At 37.1% G+C, this 14,222-nt stretch overlaps 1 protein-coding gene across 2 annotated transcripts; it reads right to left on the bottom strand.

Annotated features, from left to right (window-relative positions):
• Positions 1 to 1,322: 1,322 nt before the first annotated feature.
• LOC121259388 (nucleolar and coiled-body phosphoprotein 1) lies at positions 1,323 to 12,635 on the bottom strand. Of its 2 annotated transcripts, XM_041160955.1 has the most exons (14): positions 12,183 to 12,635; positions 9,519 to 9,722; positions 9,245 to 9,426; positions 7,226 to 7,352; positions 6,953 to 7,150; positions 6,121 to 6,168; positions 5,194 to 5,988; positions 4,972 to 5,082; positions 4,132 to 4,196; positions 3,147 to 3,198; positions 2,827 to 2,910; positions 2,700 to 2,743; positions 2,306 to 2,380; positions 1,323 to 2,231 (listed from the first exon to the last, which is right to left on the bottom strand). In XM_041160955.1, the coding sequence occupies exons 1-14, from the start codon at positions 12,282 to 12,284 to the stop codon at positions 1,664 to 1,666; spliced, it is 2,655 nt and encodes an 884-aa protein (XP_041016889.1). In that variant the 5' UTR covers positions 12,285 to 12,635; the 3' UTR covers positions 1,323 to 1,663. The 2 variants fall into 2 exon arrangements, with proteins under 2 accessions (XP_041016889.1, XP_041016890.1); XM_041160956.1 differs by lacking the exons at positions 9,245 to 9,426; positions 9,519 to 9,722; positions 12,183 to 12,635 and adding an exon at positions 8,949 to 9,200.
• Between the last annotated feature and the right edge of the window lie 1,587 nt (positions 12,636 to 14,222).

The raw sequence follows: 14,222 nt of genomic DNA, 5'->3' as shown, positions 1-14,222 counted from the left end.
ATAGAAATTTTCATAATTAATACCCTTAACGATTGCATAAGAATTAAACAAGAATTCTTCAGCAGAATTTCAGTTTGATGTGATATCGTTCATCGATGATAAACGCATGCATATGGTAAACACACGCTCTGGGTAAATTGTTGACGTGTTCGAACCAGACAGGGTTAATTTGTCTTTTTGTCTGTATTTTTACTCCCATTTTATCGTGTATCTGGGCAGACAACGGGTCTGTCGGGTTTGTCATATTGTGCTGGTTAGATTCTGCTTCCTACAAAAAAAATGGTGTTAGATGATATCCCAAAATGGATTATTTCCAAGTGTTGATGAAGGTGGACTGACAAATTCGATGACATATTGGAAACAAACCCGCGGCATATATAATATACCGGTGCGTGCATGGTAGAAAGAGCAGAACACTAATCTCCCAAGAAGCACTGGCGTCCCTAAAAGCTTTTGTGCAGAAACTCGTGATACCGTTTCATCATCTTGGTCCAACTTGATCCTGTGCATGCGCTAGTTTCCTTTTCCTTTATCTGTGTTTGTGCCTACAGAAATGGAAGCGTCTCGAACGAACCACAGGCCCTAAATCTTCTGTAAATACTAATACATTGGGCCTCGTTTCAATTGAAGAGGATTTTTAACTGGAGCTCAAGCCCAGTTCTCATGAATGACCTAAATAAAACCATAGGATTTAGCATGCAACGCTAAATTTACCGCTCGATCAGTCTTCTTTACGTTACAATGAGATTCTCTGCCGGTGGCATTCACTCAGTTCTTCACTCCTTTGGACGGAGTGAGTCACGTCATGGCAGATGGAAACTTGGGAAAAAAAATAGAGAGAGATTTCTCTCTCGACAGTCAGAAATTGTTCTCCCAGTTTGAAATAAGGATCTTCGACTCTTTTTCTTTCTATTAACAAGCAATAACACATTCAACATTATCAAAGAACGGGGATTGATATTCTTTTTCTTTTATATTTAAAAAGAAAATATATTTATAAACAGTACATTATACAGTCACTGCGTAATCGTTTTGAAAAAAAAAAAAAAAGAGAAACGTATAATGGAACTAATACAAAAATCACTGATTTGTTGGGACCATCATATGGTTTCAGCTGATAAACACGAGATTTGTGATCAAAGCCATGCGCTGCATTGATTATAGAACTTCACATTCTTGAGTACGAAATCTCTTAAAAATTATTCCCAAAGAAAAAAATCTACACGTAGGTCAGTTGGAGTATTCACGTGGACCCCAGGTTAAAATAACCATGCAACGAGAAGGGTGGTACGGTCAAGAGGAGAAAAGTCGTTCTGACAGTGTTTTGAACCCATAACACTGCCTTATAAAGAGCATTCTTAAACAGAGCTAACCAATATTTTCTACTGCTCTCTCAAATAACACAAATTCCATCTAAAACAAGAATGTAGAGCAAAACTAACTAAACCCTAAAACAACTACAAACTACGGTACCTGTGGATTACAAGCTAGTCACAATCTGGGAATTGTGTCAAAGATGATGAAGAATAACTAATTGATAGTTTACCGTCAACTGCAGCGCCCACATATCAAAGTTGCTACAGCAGATGGAGGTAGGAAAGATTTGAAGTATTCTCTGAGGAGATAAGAAGAAACAGCTTGGGAGCAATTGGTCGGTAAACTATTAACTTGCCATTCCCCTCCGCCGCTTCTTCCCAGTCTTGGAGTCACTTCCCTGTGCTTTTGGTGATGTTGGCGACTTCCCCTTTGCAGAATCGGTTGAGTTATCCTTCATATTCTCTCTCTCTTTCGTAGTTGATGAACCGCCATATTTCACCTTGCCAGAACCATTGGCACTAGACTTACCACTACTTTTGGGGTTCTTGCCCTTGGAAACAGAAGCACTCTTGGGCATGTCCTGCTTGGACTTTCCAGTCTTTGCAGTGCCTTGCTTGGACTTGGTGGAAGTTCTGGGTGTGCTGGTATTATCATCCTTGAGTTTTCCAGTCTTGAGTGTGACGGGATTATTTTTCTTGGACTTCCCTGCCGATTTAGGAGCAGCATCAACTGATTTACTACTGCCAGCTCTAGGCATATGATCCTTAAATTCACCACTACTGACATCCTCTGATTTGCTCGCAGTCTTGGTGAAGACATCTTTGGACTTGCCATCAACTTTACTGCCTTCACGGGATTTACGACCAGATTTTGAAGACGTACCTTTGGATTTGCTGGAGGAAGCACCTCCACCCCTAGAATGAACTAGAACTCTTAGAAGCCAACAGAAGAAGAACACCAAAAAATTGATCAATAAAAAGGGCATTACTTTTTGGGTAAAGCATCCATCTTTCCTTGCTTAGTTCGGTCGTCAGAAATTATTTTTGCTTTCTTCTTCAGGGGCCTGATTGTAATGAACAAAAAACAGTAAGGTAGACATTATCAAGACCAAGCAAGAACGATTGCAAAGAAAACAAAGCAAAAACCACAGGAACCCATAATGAACCACTTTCCATCAAGGCCAACCACTAAGGATTGATTTTGGACTATGGAAAGTAGTACAGTACAGATGATACTAACAAACTAAATATAGAACATCTCGGGAGAAAAGCGCAATGCAACAATATCTGATTGAAAAGTCAATACCAAAGTACGGAATAAATGTATTCGAGTGTTTTGCACTATTAATGATAGTTTTCTTATTTGTAAAAACAAATACATACATGTCAGAGGAAGCATCAGGACTTCGCTGATCAGCTGCTTGTTCCTGTTAATACATTATATCAACATCAATATAGAACGTAGGAAGAAAGTATAAGCTATCAAGACTTCAATCATGGAGCCACCCACCCCATCCGACACACAGCCTCCAACAAATTCCCACTTTTCCTTCTTAAGATATAAAACTTCTTCATCGCCGTCCGTATATAAGACCTACAAAGAATGAGAACAACACATTCAATATAAGTAACATCGAAAGTCAACATCAAATACAACATATGAGAGGGAAAAAACATATTAATTGCATGAAATAACATCTAAATTACATATATAAAGGGGGAGGAACCCAAAAGCCAATACACAATTTTAAAAAATTTTTAAAAAGAAAAAACAAGAGATGATAACAAAAAGAAAATAATTGTATCTGGCTTCAATATTTGGCATCTCACCTTATGCTTCTTTTCCTTAGGATCAAAAGAATCAATAACACCTTCATAAAACCTGCAAAAGTTAAAAGATTAACATTAAGGAAAAACAAGCTTGGGATTTCCATATCCCACATCAACATATATCAAGACCCCCCAAAGCTGCTTTCTTCATGTGGACAGCATCTTTGGGTAAAATACTCACAACTGACAATTTGAGGAAGCGGAGGGTTATTATAGTAGATTGGTGTTGTATGTGTAGGGGTGGGGGTGAGTCAGTAGATCATCTTCTATTGCATTGTGAGATTGCAAGGGCTTTATGGTATGAGGTACTTAGTAGAGTAGAGTTGGCTTGGGTCATGCCGGAGAATGTGGTGGCAGCGGTGGCCAGTTGGCCAAATATTGGAGGTATCCATCAGATTAAAGGGGTTTGGAAGATGATTCCAATGTGTATCATGTGGTGCCTGTGGCAGGAACATAATGCACGGACGTTTGAAGACAAGAAGAGATCGTTAGAGGAACTGTTAGCATCATTTTATAGCACTCTTTGTATTTGGGCCGTTGTTGTTGATTTCAATGGCATAGCCCTTCATGATTTTCTTGTCTCTCTTGCGCCCTCTTAGCCAGGGTTCCTTATTGTACATACTGGGCTAGGCCTATTCTTTGAGTAAATATAGTTTTCTTACTTATCAAAAAAAAAAAAAAAAACATATATCAAGGATCGTTTGGCAAAGTTGCAAAGAGTGTATGACCGAGTCTAAAACCTTTTTTTTTTTTATACAGACCTTGAAAAGATTATATAATATAATACAAAAACACTTGATCAAAACCACATTTTATCGGTACTTGATCAAAACCACTTAAAAGTAACTATAGTCAAGGAACATACCCACACATGCACACACTAGCATTCAAAATTTTGATTGACAAAATCATCATTCAAAAGGATAAATTAATAAAGATCCAGCAACAGCTTTGAAAACATATAGAAGATGAGGACAGTACTTACGCCTGGTCATCTGGCCACCAAACCTTAATCTTTGAGCCAACCAAGTTCTCTCCATAGTCTGATTCCTGAGACAGCAATCACTCAATAAGAAAGTGATTTCAAAAGCACAAAGGATTCTTATAAAATATGCAAGCATAACTCTGCCAAAACTGGAACTCAAAAAACTAAGTAAGATTGAAAAAAGAAAAGGAAAACAATGCCAACAGTAATTAGAGCCGCTAATTAAGCTATACAGGGTTACCTTCTAGCTCATAACACAATCAATTTATTCTTTTTTTCACTATTAGAAATGAAATGCTCATTTCATACAATCGTTTATTCAACATGAACCATCTATGCCACTATTTTTATAAATTTGATCGTCGACAAAAAGTATATATATATAGAACATAACATGTCAACATTCTAGATATCTGTACATCCTAATACTGCACCTAAATGCAGAACAAAATCTCACAAGAATATAATAACATCCCACAGATTCCAAAATAATGCTTTGCAAGCATAACTTCATAAATCCGGTGATGTATCACTTGGTCAAATTAGCAGAAACGAAAAGTAACCACAATGGAAAAACTCAAACCACAGAAACTTTATGCCTACAAGAATCAATTGATATCATTCTGGTTTCAAAGAGGACTCTAACCAATTCGAATAAGAGAAACATATCAATACTACAAGAAGAAAAAGGATACTACCATGCAATACTCTTAGCTTCATGGAGGATATTCCACATATTAAAATGTTGGGCACAATATCTCACACAATTTAGAAATTCCATTTTGAAACTGAAAATAGAACGAAAAAAATACAAAGCCCTAAGAAATCAAGAATACGTACTTTTTCTTTTCCTGGAGTACGCTTCCTCTTGGGATTTGTCTTAGGGGTTTCCTCCAAGACACTATCGTCTTTAGTTGACTTTGTGACTGACTTCGGTGAAGACACCATTTCCTACATAAATCACAGAGACAACATTCTCTTAGTTATAGGATTCAAGACAATTCATTTGCAATAAACTCATACAGCAGCAAGCTCGTGATTCCAAAGACAATAAGAAAGTACTTTGTCATCAGCCTTGGTAGAAGATTTTGTTTCATCCTTCTCAGAAATAGCTTTTCCCCGTCCCCGCTTTTTCTTGTCTTCTGGCTGCTGTGAAGAGGATCCATCGATTTTAATGCTTCCATCTACCTTCTTTGCTGGCTGCCTCAATGGTTTTGCCTCTGGATCACTAATTTCCTTGCTGGATGCATCTACCACAGTTGGTGTTTTATTCTCACTAGAAATCTCACTGGGCACCTTTTTCCCTGAGCGTCTACTTGATTTTGGCTCCAAATTGCCTGTTCCTTCAGATACCTTTTTCAAAATATCATGTGAGGATGGCGTAGCCTCCTTAATTGAGCTCTCTTTTTTTTTTGGTCGTCCACCAGCCTTTTTAGAATGACTTTCATCAGGAAGGCTAACTCTTGGGGATAGAGCAGCAACATTTCCAGATTCATTATCCAAAGCCTTCGGTGAGGATATCTTAATATCAGCCTCTTTTTCAGTTTTTAAAGACCCAGCAGACTCAACAGATGGGTCCGCAGGAGGTGAACTAGACACATCCTTGCTGTTACTTTTAGGCTCTGACAGTTTCTCAGTTTCCAAATTATTAGGTCTGGCATTGCTCGATGTACTAATACTTTTGGATTGATCAGATAGATGACTATGCTCTTGCTTGTTTTCAGAGTTCAAAAGCTGCAGAGTCTCATCTTCCCCAGTTTGTGCGACACCATTGCTCATTACTGATTTGGGAGATTGCTGAATAGCAGGATCAACTTGTTCCGAAGAAACTACTGCTGTTGATTTCCCTTTATCCTCCTGACCAATTGAACAATGGAGTAAAAGACACCTTAGGCTCAAAACTTTATGTGTACAAGGAAGCAATAAAAACAAGCGACGAAATTAAAAATCACAAGCATTTTTTTAAAAAAAAGTGCAAGAATAACATACTGGGCCTCTCTCATCCACAGATGCCTTCACTGAATTGCTCTCATCAGCCTAGCAAAAATTATAACCACAGAGGCCAATCAAAAAATAATTTGAATAAAAACAACCCACATAAGCCACTTATAATGATTAGCACCAGTAAACTAGTGTTGGCAACCACCAATGACAACTTGGACAGATTGGAAAAGACATCACAAAGGACAGCTGCTAAATAGAAGGAAGCGCCCCCAACCCCCCCCCCCCCCCCAAAAAAAAAAAAAAAAAAAAAAAAAAAAGAAAAAGGTGCCCAATAAAATCATCATATGGGCTTTAAGTCAACGTGAAAAAACAATTGTGATGCTCCATGAATGAACCTGATCTTGGCCGATCCACACCAAGAAAATTATCAGATAGAACTTCTAGATAATAGACAGAAGATCTCAATATTAATGCTACCAAAATTAGTTACAAACAAGAGCATCAGAAACCACATTGGCTCAAGCCACTGTTTATATAGCAAGGTTTCATGAGCGAATTGAAATTTTCATTCGAGTTATAAAGGAACATAGAGTTAGGCAGAATCAAATGGTAGAAGTTATGCAGACAGTGACGTTAAAGGATGGTAACTAGATCTTGGCGAATACCAGTCAGACGCCATGATGCAGGGACAGAACAGATCTATAGATGGTTATGGAGAGACGCCAAATCAAGTTTTCATTTACAGTCACGAAAACAAATAATAAAGTACAGAACAGATACTGATGGTTATAGAAGGAGCACCATATCAAGGGTTCTTTTACAGTCAAGCAGCAGCAAGAAATGTAAAATTTTCTATCGAGTTTAATGACAAGATTACCATATCCTTGCTAATAGCATGGACTTCATTCTGCTCAACAGTTCCAGGTGTCTCTTGACATATCGAAGCAACAACTTCACTATAATCATCAAAAGATATTCCCAAAGTGTTCACTGCTTGAATCAGGTAAGGCTTAACCTTTGTAGCACAGCTTTCAAGCACTCTCTCTGCCAACTTCCGAGCAACAGGCAGAACTTCCTGGAAATGGAGGGTGTCAGAAAATTGATAAAATTGAGAAGGGGGAAGCATATTGCCAGTCTCACTTTAACTAACCTCATTGTCCTTTTTCACACTAGCTAAGATCGGAGTGAGTAACTCTGGAGCAATGTCTTCACTTTCTTCTAAAACAAGGGTCATAATCGTCTCCATAGATGAAAAGACATTGTCTGGGTGATGTTCCCTGAAAGTTGAACATGAAAAACCATCAGCAATAACAATATATAAATAACAATTTCAATTAGATTTTCCATCTCTTTACAGGATTGCAAGGGATCAAAATGTTACTGTGGTAGATTACCTTCAATGAACGGATAATAATATTCTATGGAATGTTGACTTTATTTGAGGTGCAAATGACTGGGAAGTGAATGTTGTTTCAGATTTTCTGGGAAGAATTTATAACTCAAAAGTGATGCAGGGAAGAGAGGACAGGCTATTGTGGGATCATGCTGAAAATTTCAGGTTTCCAGTCAGTTCTTAATATAAGGTGCTTAATTGTCATTCTGGCTGTGTATTCCCTTGGAAAAGCATTTGGAGGGTGAAGGTACCTACTAAGGTGGCGTTCTTCAGTTGGGTGGTTGCTATAGGGAAAGTATTGACCACGGATAACCTTAGAAAACGTGATTTGTGTATAGCTGATTGGTGTGTCATGTGCAAGAAGGATGGTGAATCTGTAAATCATCTTTTTTTACATTGTGAGGTGGCAAAGTCTCTGTGGAATGAGGTTATTGGTCGGACATGTTTATATTGGGTGATGCATAAGGAAATTGTGGATCTCCTTGCATTTTGGCATGTTTCGAGGCAAGGAGATGTGCTGCTGCCAGATGGAGAATGATTCATTTGTGTTTAAAGTGGTGTTTATGGCTGGAAAGGAATGAGAGATGTTTTGAAGACAGAGCGTTCTTTTGAAGATCTTCGTCATTTTTTCTTTTCTACTTTGAGTTTGTGGGCTAGGATCTTTGTAAGAAATGATGATAATGTACTGAATCTGTTTCTGTCATAGTTTCCTGCTTTCTAGTGCGTAGTAGGTATTTCCTTTGTATACTTCCTGTGTACTTGGGCTGTGCCTATTCTTGGTAATAAAATTCTTATTAATTATAAAAAAAAAAAAACAATTTCAAGCAATTTTTTTTTTTTTTTTGATAAGTTAGAACTTTATTAAGCATAATGAAATAGGCAAAGCCCGAGTACACAGGAAGTATACACAAGAAACACCTAGGGATAATTACTACAACTTATCAGATTTTCTTTATAGGCAAAAATTATCAGATATAACAGCACCAGATATTCAAAACAGGAAATTCCTACTGGAAACAATAAATTGATGATCAGGGAATCGAATACGGATCAACAACATAAAAGGAAAAGCTTATAAAGCTGATGCTGCATACCTCTATATTAGAAAAAATCAACAAAATGAAGCACCCAAAATAAGTACATAAACTTATCAAAGTAAAGTCAACTACAGGTTTTGTAACAAAATTATGTTGTGCTGAATCCTTTTCCACAGTATAAATTTCCTGTTTCTCCATTTCACCCAACAACGTTTAAAAGACTAATCAATGAATGCATCAGGACTTGTGCATGAGTAAAGAACCCATTTTTTCTCACCGCAAGCTTGTAGCATGTTTACTTGTCATAAAAACCTAAATGATCTTTCAAGACAACATAAGTGTGATTTCAGCAGTCAAACCATGGAAAAAGGCATAAACTTGTCTTTTAGTATCCAACAGATTTAAGGATACACTTTTTACGATATAAACACCGTAAACCTTACATTAAATTTAAGAATTATGCTCTTGCTCAATACTGCAGACAATTTCAAATAAGTCAACATGTATGTGCGCCTGAACCTGGTCTGGGTAGCACCACTCGTGCAACAGTTCATCTTGGTAGGAGAAAACATTAGTCTAAGGAACTGCTGGTTAGAGAAAACATCAGACTCCACAACGATAAGACATACTACAGCAGATATCTTTTTTATAGTATAGGTGAGAGATACTGAAGCAGATATCTGTCAATGACAAAACATCCTTGAGGGGTGACCGTCAACTTGAAAATAATAGTTCAGACCTTATTGCCTTCAGGAAATTCTGGAACATCTCAAGGATCAGTGCATCACATTCAAGATCCAACATCACCACACATGACCTGACCTTTGCAACAGTTTCAAGAATTGAGGTCCTCTTTGTATATGACCGGCTGGAATTGTCAGATAGATTCTCAAATGAAGATACAATCAACTGAAAGATCTCCTTCACAACATAAAACAAAAAAGAAAATTTAGCAGATGGACAGTTAATATTTTAACCTTTCTAACAATATCCCAACCAATAAGTTCAGATACCTTCATTTGGTCATCATCATAAGGAGCATCAGGTGCAGTTATCCTTGTTATCTCACTGATGCAAGAGGCAACTGCAACTTTCACATCGACATCTGAATGTCTAAAAAGTTGATCACCAACCAGTGCTTTGAGAGATGGAGAAAGTGCATTCTGCATTGATTTGGTAGGGGACTGTTCCACTCTCAACAAACAATTTTCTACATGCTAATATCACCAGAGAGAAAAACATGATTATGCAAGTACAACGACTATGACCAAGTAGAAAGCAATAAACTTTACCACAATAAGCCTCTCATCATTCTTGTGATAAGTAATAGAAGATTTTATTATTACAGAACACAGAAAGCATAGCCCATGAACACAACACAATCAACCTCTCATCATTACAATAATTAAAATAATAACAATCTGACCATTCACTAACACCTAAAAAACATGTGAAAGTGGACATCAAAGAAATCTGATACTCAAGATTTTCACAGCTCCACAGTTGAACACTCTCGTTTGGCAAAGTTTTCCAAATGAGGAGCGTTGGTATTAATGAAAGGGAAAGGGAACTTGATGCGGGATAGCGTTAGTCTATTTATAAAGAAGATATCAATCAATGAGCCAGATACTGCATGTTCTCTTTCCAAATTTGATCCACTAACAAAAGGTGAAGATACCAAATGTAAAACAAAAACTTACAAAGGTGACTAGCGGCAAACAGAAAACAAAATAAACTATGTAAATAAAAAAACAATCGTGTGGTATTTCAATCGCAAGAGAATATTCGACAACGGGAAATGATAAAGGTTTAGAGAGAGAGGGAGAGACTGATTTCTAAAACTTAGATCTAACTAAAATATTACATAGATCAAGCAAAAATATGAAAATACCAAGAGAAAATCAAGAGGCTTGTAATTTGTTAGATAATCTTTACAAGAGGCTGTCGTATTACTAACAGGTCAAATATTGACTTTCTCCCAACAAACTAGTTCACTAACTAACAATCTAGCATTCGCTACAAGTGGCAGCCATAATACTAACAGGTCAAAAATCAAGAGGCGTGTAATTTGTAAGATCAACTTTACAAGCGGCTGCTGTACTACTAACAGATTTGGTCAAAATCTCCCGATCAACTGCTTCACGAACATATGATTCTTGTATTATCTACATACCACACTCCTTGTAACCTATAACTAGCCCCATGACAAATTCATTGTCAAAACTTCCAAAAAAAAAATCATCCAAATAAGTTTTCATTCCCAATATAGTTTTAAACATTGGATACTCAACTACACGCAACAGATGTAAACACGAAAATTACTTGAAATCTGTATAGCAAATCACACCATTAGAAAGGAGACGACAATGTTTTTGCAAGATGTCAAAATTTGAAAATGCTCCAAATGTTGGAAACATAACTTATGTGAAGTTCGTGCAACAATAAATTAGGAATACATGGTTGGGCCCACTTTGAATAAATCCAGCTTCGCGAGTTTCACACATTTGCACAAAGCAGGCTCTGATGAATGCCTTTTATTCGCCGTACCTCATGCAAAAGACCTAAAATGGGGCTTTGCCGCTTTCAGAAAGGGAGGAAATTAGTAGAAGTTTTACAGACACGTTGTAAAAATCTTATTACACTCTCCAAAGGCCTTGCTTATACTTTGATTCCTGGTTGGAAATGGAGACTTGTAACAGTCCCCCCCCCCCCCCCCCCAAAAAAAAAAAAAAACAAAAAAAATAGTGACTAAATTAAAATTAAATAAGCAACACAGCTCTCTCTGGTTCATGGTTAGAGAGCAAAACAAGCAGAAATCCAAAAAAAGCAATTCATTGACTCATGTCCAAAAATGTGATTCGATAAAAATACAGGTAAGAATGGAAAGAAACAGAAACATCAGCTATTATAGTTTCGTGCCTATCCCGCCCCTTTCTGCTTTGGAAAATTCATAATATAAAATCGACCTCCCCCTTTCCATTATTTTCTTTCCAATATTTCTGCATAAAACATGCAGAAATCGCATCAAAATTGAAATGTCTCGCTTGCCCTCTGCCCCCTGCGGGGGATAAAATAGCAATAAAGAAAAAATACCGGTCTTAACGTAGCTCATTCCCGACAATTTCCCGAACCTCCTACCAATAAGGCATTTTGTTTAATGCAGAACCCAATTAATTGCCCCGTAGCTAAGGAAAAAAGAGCGGGTATATATGCCAATCAAATCACTACCGCGTTAAAATAATATAAAAATCTACTAAGCTAAGGATTTCATACAAATTCTCCCCTTAAGTGATTGTCAAGGACGAGTGTTGCAGACAGCCTAGCACAAACGATTAGTTACGCGGCATGCAGAACTCCTACCTCAAACCAACCCGTGTACCTTATGTAAAAGTCCCATGAAGTAAGCTCATTATATTACTTCAGAGAAATCGTATAAACTAACTCAACTCAACCAGCAAGAAAACATGCAACAGACGAATAAAAGACAGAAGGCGGATAACACAGATTACGAAAACCACCCACATCACGAGCTTCAATGGTATAAGATATCAAGAACCCATTTCATTAAAAAGGACCAATAGTCATATCCACAAAATCCACGTACGAACTCCAGTACAAAATTTAAAATAATAATAAATAATTAAAAAAACGAATGGGAACAAAGATCGGAGCTTTACGTCGAGAAGAGGCAGGAGCTCATCCACGGAGGAGGGAGGGTCGACGAGCTTATTCCCGGCTTGCAGAAGCTGTTCTTCGAGCTCTGTATCCGAAGACGCCATTGTCGCTCGAGTTGTAACCCTAGATCCCTTCAAATCTCACAAGTGTCGCGTCGATTTCACACCATAGAAACTCTACGGAGCGCACGAACAAAAGGAGATAACGAGGATTTCAGAGAGTGTCTAGAAAGAAGGTGCTACGATTTTCAGAGAAAAGCTTTAGGGTTTTTTTATTATTTTCAGAAAGAAGAAGAGGGCTAGAGTTTTCGGGAAAAAAAAGGCAGAAAAATATGTATTACTTTTTAAAGAAAAAAAAAATCCCATGTAAAACATTTATAGAAAATAAGAAAAATTTCGTTTTTTTTTTTTTTTCTCTTGTAATTGGTTGCAACTTTTGATGTGTGTGGTTTCGAAGGTGCGCGACCAAAAAATTTTATTTTGGTGAGATCTTTAAAGAAGCCAAGGGGATATAGCGATGCTTGGGCTCGGATTCTGCGGGTTTCGTGAACTCGAGTTAAATTCCAAGTTTGAGATCCGCCTTTGGATTTTGACAGGACTCTGTGTGGGTTCCTCTGACCGTTGGATTTTTTTAATGCCTGCTTTTTTCTTGCCTTCCCTTTCCTCGTCAAGAAAATCGTTCTAATAATTAATAAAGAAGCATCTCATAAATAGCATCATAACACTTATTTTGATACAGAGTTTCACATTTTATTATTATAATCTTTTAAAATTTTTATATAAAATAAAATAAATAATTTAATTTTTTTAAATCTCATAATAATAATAATCCCCTTATTAGTAGCCGAAGTGTAGGCCGGGTAGGGATAACTTTCAGGGCTAAGACGATTACAAAAAAACCTGACTTGAATGATCCTGTATTAAGAGCTAAATTGGCTAAAGGTATGGGTCATAATTATTATGGAGAACCCGCATGGCCCAATGATCTTTTATATATTTTTCCAGTAGTAATTCTAGGCACTATTGCATGTAACGTAGGTTTAGCGGTTCTAGAACCATCAATGATTGGTGAACCCGCAGATCCATTTGCAACTCCTTTAGAAATATTGCCTGAATGGTATTTCTTTCCCGTATTTCAAATACTTCGTACAGTGCCCAATAAGTTATTGGGTGTTCTTTTAATGGTTTCAGTACCTGCGGGATTATTAACCGTACCCTTTTTGGAGAATGTTAAGAAAAGATTCTCTTCAAGTGAACCAGCCTATCCTCTGTATGGGGCTCTTACACGGTGGTTGGAACAAAGACACATTTAGTTGTGAATTCAAACAAATGTGGCAGATAAGGAATATATCTGCACGGACTAATCAATAGTTCAAGTCACACACTCCCATAATCCATTTTCTCTTCGGAGAATTCACTTCAACCATTAGTGTCAAAGAAATAATACAATTTTGTGGGGTTGAAGGGAAATATCCAAATACATGTTTTATTCTTTTCAATAATCCATATTTATAGCAATGAAATCCTATTGTTCCTACCCTGAGTGAAGTGATAAATGACTGATTACAAATATCTATGATCTATATTATATTCTTTATTCTCTATAAAGGACCAGAAATGCCTTGCTTACGTATCATTGGGAAGTGCATTAACATAAATACGGCAGTAAGCAGAGGTAATACAAAAGTGTGTAAACTATAAAAACGAGTCAGAGTGGATTGTCCTACACTAGCACTTCCACGTAATAACTCTACCAAAGGCGATCCTATTACAGGAATAGCTTCCGGTACACCTGTTACAATTTTTACTGCCCAATAACCAATTTGATCCCAAGGTAAGGAATAACCAGTCACACCAAAAGATGCGGTCAATACAGCCAAAACCACACCTGTAACCCAAGTCAATTCACGAGGTTTTTTAAAGCCACCGGTGAGATACACACGAAATACAAATAATATTTTAATAATATTTTATTCAATTTCTAACTTTTATATAAAATCATCTCATCTCATTCTTTATCTAAACATACTCATATTTTCTTAA

The sequence above is a fragment of the Juglans microcarpa x Juglans regia genome, chromosome 4D (assembly GCF_004785595.1).
Source record: "Juglans microcarpa x Juglans regia isolate MS1-56 chromosome 4D, Jm3101_v1.0, whole genome shotgun sequence".
Lineage (NCBI taxonomy): Eukaryota > Viridiplantae > Streptophyta > Magnoliopsida > Fagales > Juglandaceae > Juglans > Juglans microcarpa x Juglans regia.
This window is presented reverse-complemented; position numbering and strand designations above follow the sequence as displayed.